At 30.5% G+C, this 6,565-nt stretch overlaps 1 protein-coding gene across 1 annotated transcript; it reads left to right on the top strand.

Annotated features, from left to right (window-relative positions):
• The first annotated feature begins 2,269 nt into the window (after nucleotides 1-2,269).
• On the top strand, nucleotides 2,270-6,060 carry LOC122605171 (serine/threonine-protein kinase ppk15-like). The gene is made up of 7 exons (XM_043778064.1): nucleotides 2,270-2,513; nucleotides 3,790-4,390; nucleotides 4,470-4,749; nucleotides 4,827-4,934; nucleotides 5,018-5,296; nucleotides 5,396-5,539; nucleotides 5,633-6,060. The coding sequence occupies exons 1-7, from the start codon at nucleotides 2,270-2,272 to the stop codon at nucleotides 5,810-5,812; spliced, it is 1,836 nt and encodes a 611-aa protein (XP_043633999.1). The 3' UTR covers nucleotides 5,813-6,060.
• Nucleotides 6,061-6,565: the final 505 nt, after the last annotated feature.

Here is a 6,565-nt window from a genome sequence, read left to right as displayed (position 1 = left end):
AAATCAAATGAATGCTTGTAATAAACATTATACATTTTTTTTTCAATGTGTATATTTTAGCGCTAAAACAAACTATTTGATGTAAAATATCATCTCGTTTCATATAATTTCAAACCACAGGTCAATATATATTGTTCCAATATAAATATTTGTATGGTGGTAATACATTTAGAAGACGAGAAACAATGTTATCTTCCAGAATTTACGAGCATGGTATACGCGCAATGCAGCGGTAGTAGTAGGGAATACGATCTGCTTTATTAGGGATTTTAGGTAGTTACGTAAAGAAAAAAAAATAAAAAAGTTCAAAGGCAAAAAAATATTTCAAAGACAAATATTTAATTTGGGGGGGGGGGGGGGAATTTGTTTTATTAACGAGTAGAGATAGTTACACTTTATAAAGTTTGTGTCTTCATTTTAAGACCCGTATGATATGGATAATTTACATTTTAAAACCCGTTAGAAACAAACGGATTCAAATTTTGAAATATGCAACGCTAAAACAAAAGCAAAGGATTGTATATAAAAGAAAAGAACAAAGTAAAAAAAAAGAAAGTATAATAATATGTAATTTGGACAGAAGAGAATAATAGGCAAAAAGTGAAAATGTGTAGTGTGACTGTGTGAGGCGCAAAACAAAAGCAAAGGATTGACTATATATTACGTATTACTTAAAAATATAAATAAATAAATAAAAATAGACACACCATTTACCATTATGATAAGCGGTGGGCCAAGTAGTAATGAAGTACTTTATATCGTTTTGACTATATATTACGTATTAATTAACACTAGTGACTAGTAAGTCGATTAATTATTAATGGTGTGTTTGGTATGAAAGTATGAGAACGAATTAATAGATAAATATCAAAAGAAAGTCGAGTTAGAATTACTAAAATATATTTTGTTGCCTAAACGAATGAGTTACAATACTAAAATAGTATTATTGGTATTGCCTAATCCAATGAGTTAGAATTACTAAAGGAAGTCTTGAAAAAGTGAGTAAAAGAAAATTCATAAAAATACTATATATCGAATGGGAAATGATAATCGTATCACACTTTTTAATTAATCTACCACTACTGTGCATCATATACTTGTACTGTCTGCTATATTATTTATACAGTGTGGTACATTTATAAATTTAAGTGGTACAAATATGGGCTGCAATATCGATTCTATATACATGATTTTTTATAATTTTTATTTTGTCATATTGCCTAATCGAATGAGTTTTTTTTTTGAATATCCCGAACAAAGATCACTCTTAGGTAGTGTTTGTTTGTCTTTTAATTAAAAAATTTGTTTGACTTAATAAAAAATAGTTAATCTATTAAATCATCAAAAGTGTTTGTTTTTTGACTTAATAAATAAAAAACACTTGAATTGACTTAATACGTACATATATCATTTACCAATTAAGTTATTTTATCAATTCAATCACTTAATGGTTAAAAAAAACAAATATACCTTTATAAGATTCATATTTATACGTTAAAAGTTCAACATAAAAATAAAATTAAAAAAACTTATGTTTTTTTTCTACAATAAATTATATGATTATTACATTAAACTAAAGGTGGGCATTGGATCGAAACCAGTGGAACTGGTTCGAAACCGGTTCTTGGTCAACATGTGACCATGTTTTTCTGGTTCGAAACCGGTAAGAAACAGATTTTTGGATCCAAAAGTGGAACCGGTTTTTTTCCCCACGTCGATATTAAACTAATTTTTGATCTTAATAACAAATCCATGACTTTCGAATATAAATTGAGAGTAGATATTAATACCATATCTTTTAATAATTTTATCACACCCATACATCATATATTTGTATAATGTTTTATAAATATTGTATAATATGATAATTTAATCAAAACTAATGCTACCAATATCAATTATACGTGAACATAGAGTCGCTTCGGTTGAAAGTTGGATTACCCAATTGCCCCTGAAGTCGAAGGAATGGAATTAAAAGTCCCCTAGAAATATTGTACTGAAATCTCATACCCAACAAACCTTTTCTCTGTTGCAGTCCTCCTTTACTTTCAAAAATCACCCCTTGAAAAGAACCTTCTTTCACGAATCTATCTTTCTGTTTTCATTCAAAACAAACAAATAAATAAATAAATAAAAGTAAAAGAAAGAAAACATGAAGAATCCACCTCTACATTTAATAATAATCACCTATCATCATCATCATCATCACCTTTCACTTGCATTTCCATTTCCATAATTCCAATTCCAATTCTCTCTGTCAAATTCAGGAATGGAATCATCAGACATAGAATCCGTGCTGAATTTCTTGAGAAAAAACCATCTGTCAATCTCTGAATCAGCACTCATTGATGATCTCTTTGAGAAATCCCAACTGGGTCATTTATTACCACTTCCACCTCTCAAGATTCCTGCCGGCAGCCGTCCTCCGCCGCTGCAAACTTCCGATGGAAATTCTTCCGATGATCAAGATTTTGTCAGCTTGGGTTCTTCCACTACTGATTTATGCTCTTCAGGTAAAAGTCAGCGACTTTTACAGTAGAATTTTACATTAGTTTGACTTTTGTATGAAAAAAAATCACATTAGTTTGACTAAACAAGACAACCTCACAACGTATCTTTTATTCCATGATTATATATATAACAAACTGTTATTATTATTATTATTTTTAAATGTAAAATGGGCTTGCTTTGATTAGTAATGTTGGTAATTTTTTTATTTCTAGTTTTTCTTTTTGGGATTTTGGTGACACGCGTTGTAGTGATATGTAATTATTTTTAGAAGTCATTTTTTCTACGTACAACATTTTATAACGTGTTACTATAATTAGTAAAATCATATTTTTACTGTCTAATGTTAGTTTTGTTTAGTTTTTAATTAGGTAATCTTTCTGTTTGGATATTGTTTGACTGGCCTTATAAGATATTGGACCACAATATCTTGTTTTGTCTTTATATAGGCTTTAAATTATATTCCCTTAACTTTATGGTTCATGTTTGTTTTATTTTTTACTTACAACGGAAGTGTTATGAAAATAAAAATTTCTTTTCTTGGTTCCCAGAGTATTAGGAATAAGATTCTTGCTGAAAACTTTGCATTCCAAATTTGGCTGAAGAAATGGTCTATGCATTCTGATGAAAGTTTATTTATTACTTCATGACACTCATGATCAATTCTTTTACAGTAATATCGAAAAAATAATTAATGAATTTTAAAGTTGTTAACTTTTGTGGTCAAACTAGTTATGATATGGATCCAAAAACAAAAGGTCGTTCAATTCTTTAACTTGTAACTTGGTGGTTAGGCGATCAATTTTTGTTGTAGTTATAGTTTATCATATTATTAGTTTAGTTGGATCGTTTAAAAAAGAAAATGATAAATCAACTTAATAATCAAACTAACAACATGATCATGATACTTGCCATAATCATAGGAAGAGGTTGGGAGTGAGAATGAGTGAATTACACTTGTCATGTGATAAAAGTTTTAGGTTAATTATTAGGTTGATTTGCTACGTTGTTTTACCATTTTCCTTTCAAAAATCTAAAAATATTGAGATCCAAAAGTACTATGAAGTTTCTTTAATTCAGGGTAAATAAGGATACTTATTGAATCCACACGAAGGGTGCTATCAATACTTTCAAGATTTAAATGTATATCTAATCTAGTAGCAATGTATTTTTTTTTTCTACAAAAAAAAAACAAAAACTTTAGGGATATAATATAAATGCCAGGGGATTTGTGGTCAATTGGTCATGTATATTTTGGGTGATCGACTATGATTTGTGCAGAGTTCACAAATCCATACGGGATCCAGACATTGAAAGGGGCTAGCTCTCATGCTTCATCAGATAGGTTGTCTCAATTTGGTACGGCTCGTGATTACCATGAATTTGACATGCAAAATGACTCGACTTGGTATAGAGAAAAAGATGAAGATTATTGTATGCCATCTAGCTTTGACCATTTTGATCCTTTCACTGGTCCAAGTGAGGATAAGTTTGTTATGACTTTAGAAAAAGAGAACCAAGGCAAGGATTTTGAACTTGTTTTTGATCCTATTTTAAACCCGTTAGAGAAAGCTAATGGTTTTGATAAAGTGTGGCCTACCACTTTATGTAGCTCCTTCGAAGGAGACGTGTTGAATGAAGTTAATGATATTGAAGAGAATAATAATAGTTGTAGTGACAATCTTGTTGAGCATTCTAAAAGAACCCATGACTTGCAAAAGAAGAAGCGTGAGAAAGATGTAGACTTTAATCTAAAAAGTAACTATGATGCTGCCAAAGCTGAAGAAGGCGATGGCATTGCCACTAATGATGAATCTTTAATGAATGCAAACGAAGATGAATATGAAGTATTTGATTTAAGAATTATACACAGGAAAAACAGGTTAGTTGACATATCATTTGCTTAGATTTTGGATATTTTTCTTAAAGTATAATTTGTACTCACTTTAATGGTACTTTAGGACTGGTTTTGAAGAGAACAAGGATCTGCCGATAGTTTTAAACAGCGTGATTGGTTCCAGATACGTTGTTGAAGAGTATGTTGGTTCAGCTGCATTTAGCAAAGTTGTCCAGGCACGTGATCTCCAAACTGGAATCGCAGTTTGTTTGAAGATCATAAAGAATGAAAAGGATTTCTTTGATCAAAGCTTAGATGAGATCAAGCTTTTGAAGCTTGTAAACAAACATGATCCTGCAGATGAACGCCACATTTTACGACTTTATGATTATTTCTATTTTCATGTAAGTAACTTGATCATCGAAGCAATAAGTTTACAGGTTCTGTTAATCATGTAAAATGAATTTTCAAAATCTTGCAGGAACATCTGATCATTGTGAGTGAACTGCTACGTGCTAACTTATATGAATTTCAAAAATTCAATAGAGAATCAGGCGGGGAGCCTTATTTTACGTTGACTAGGCTACAGGTTCGTTTGATGGGCATGATCTGTGTCTGCAATCTTTTCTTAAATTGAACACAAAATGCTGACTTTTTGAACTGCAAAATCAGGTAATAATGAGACAATGTTTGGAAGCATTGGATTACTTGCATGATTTAGGAATTATTCACTGCGATCTAAAGCCCGAAAATATTCTTATCAAAAGCTATAGCAGATGTGAGGTCAAGGTTATTGATCTTGGTAGCAGTTGCTTTCAAGACGACAGATTGTCACTATATGTGCAATCTCGATCTTACAGGGCTCCTGAAGTCATCCTAGGTCTTCCATATGACCAAAAAGTTGACCTTTGGTCTCTTGGTTGTATTTTGGCCGAATTAGTATCTGGTGATGTATGTTTTTCATCCAAAAAGATTTAATCTTTTATCTTTCGTATTAAATCCTTTTAAAGTCTTCTTTAGTTTTATGTGTTATAATTGAACATTCAACAGGTACTATTTCCAAACGACGAGCTTGTGTTCTTGCTTGCACGAGTGATTGGAATGCTTGGGCCAATTGATACTGATATGCTAATAAGGGGGCAGGAAACAAGCAAGTATTTCACTAATGAGTTTGATCTGTATCATATAAATGAGGTTCGTTTCTAGTGATTTTATAACAAAACCATGAATAATTGCAAAATGTTCATCCATTATGAATTTTTGTTTGTTTTGTTTTAATGTATCCAGGAAACAAATCAAGTGGAATACATAACCCCACAAGAAACATCATTGGGTGAACACACACAAGTTTCTGATACATTATTCATTGATTTCATTACAAATTTACTTGAGATTAACCCAAAGAGGCGGCCAATGGCTAGAGAAGCCTTAAGGCACCCCTGGCTTTCGTTTCCTTACGAGACGTGATCGAGTACCAAGATTCATTTTCTGATATATAAATTCTCCAAATTTATAATCTGGGTTTGTTAACTTTTGTTGTTGTAGATAGAATAGAAGTTTTCGTTTCATGTCCTTTCCTGAATGTTTACTTGGAAAGTAAGGTGCAATGCTGCATACACATTATGATGATTTTTTTATATTATTACTATGTAAATTCTTAACAGTCCCGTACATAATTGACCCAATTTAACACAAATACAGTTACTTTCTTTTCATTGCTTTTGTTCCAAATGACCAAATGTGCGAGGTAATGGCGTGCATTCGTCGATTTTATTTATTTATTTATTATTTATTTTTTTGAATGTAAACAAAACATATAGATCAAGAACTGTTTGGTAGTGTTTTCCTTCGGATTTTACAAATTCAGCCTATCAAAGAATTTTTTTTTAAAAAATCTCATTATGTTTGATATAAATTAATTCTCCCAACTTATTTATTGACTGATAAGATCAATTTTTAATCTTTAATTAAAGAAAAAATCTCATTATTTTACCCTCACTTGAATATTGTTGTTATGTTTGATGAGTCTTACAAAGTTACAATATGATCAGAAAATTTCAGATATATATTTATTTGTGATTTACTTCCTTTATTATTATTATTATTATTATTATTATTATTATTATTATTATTATTTTTATAAAAAATGTAAGTCTTATTCACAAAGTATTTGCCAATTGCAGTCGGCCATAACAAGCATACAAAGATCAAAAATGCAAA

Source organism: Erigeron canadensis, chromosome 6 (assembly GCF_010389155.1).
Source record: "Erigeron canadensis isolate Cc75 chromosome 6, C_canadensis_v1, whole genome shotgun sequence".
NCBI lineage: Eukaryota > Viridiplantae > Streptophyta > Magnoliopsida > Asterales > Asteraceae > Erigeron > Erigeron canadensis.
This window is presented reverse-complemented; position numbering and strand designations above follow the sequence as displayed.

Bases quoted from the DNA above. Each gene is read 5' to 3' on its own strand.
- LOC122605171 (XM_043778064.1), top strand. From the start codon at position 2,270: ATGGAATCATCAGACATAGAATCCGTGCTGAATTTCTTGAGAAAAAAC. The intron at 4,935-5,017 runs GTTCGTTTGATG...CTGCAAAATCAG, and splicing joins TTACGTTGACTAGGCTACAG to GTAATAATGAGACAATGTTT. The intron at 5,540-5,632 runs GTTCGTTTCTAG...TAATGTATCCAG, and splicing joins ATCTGTATCATATAAATGAG to GAAACAAATCAAGTGGAATA.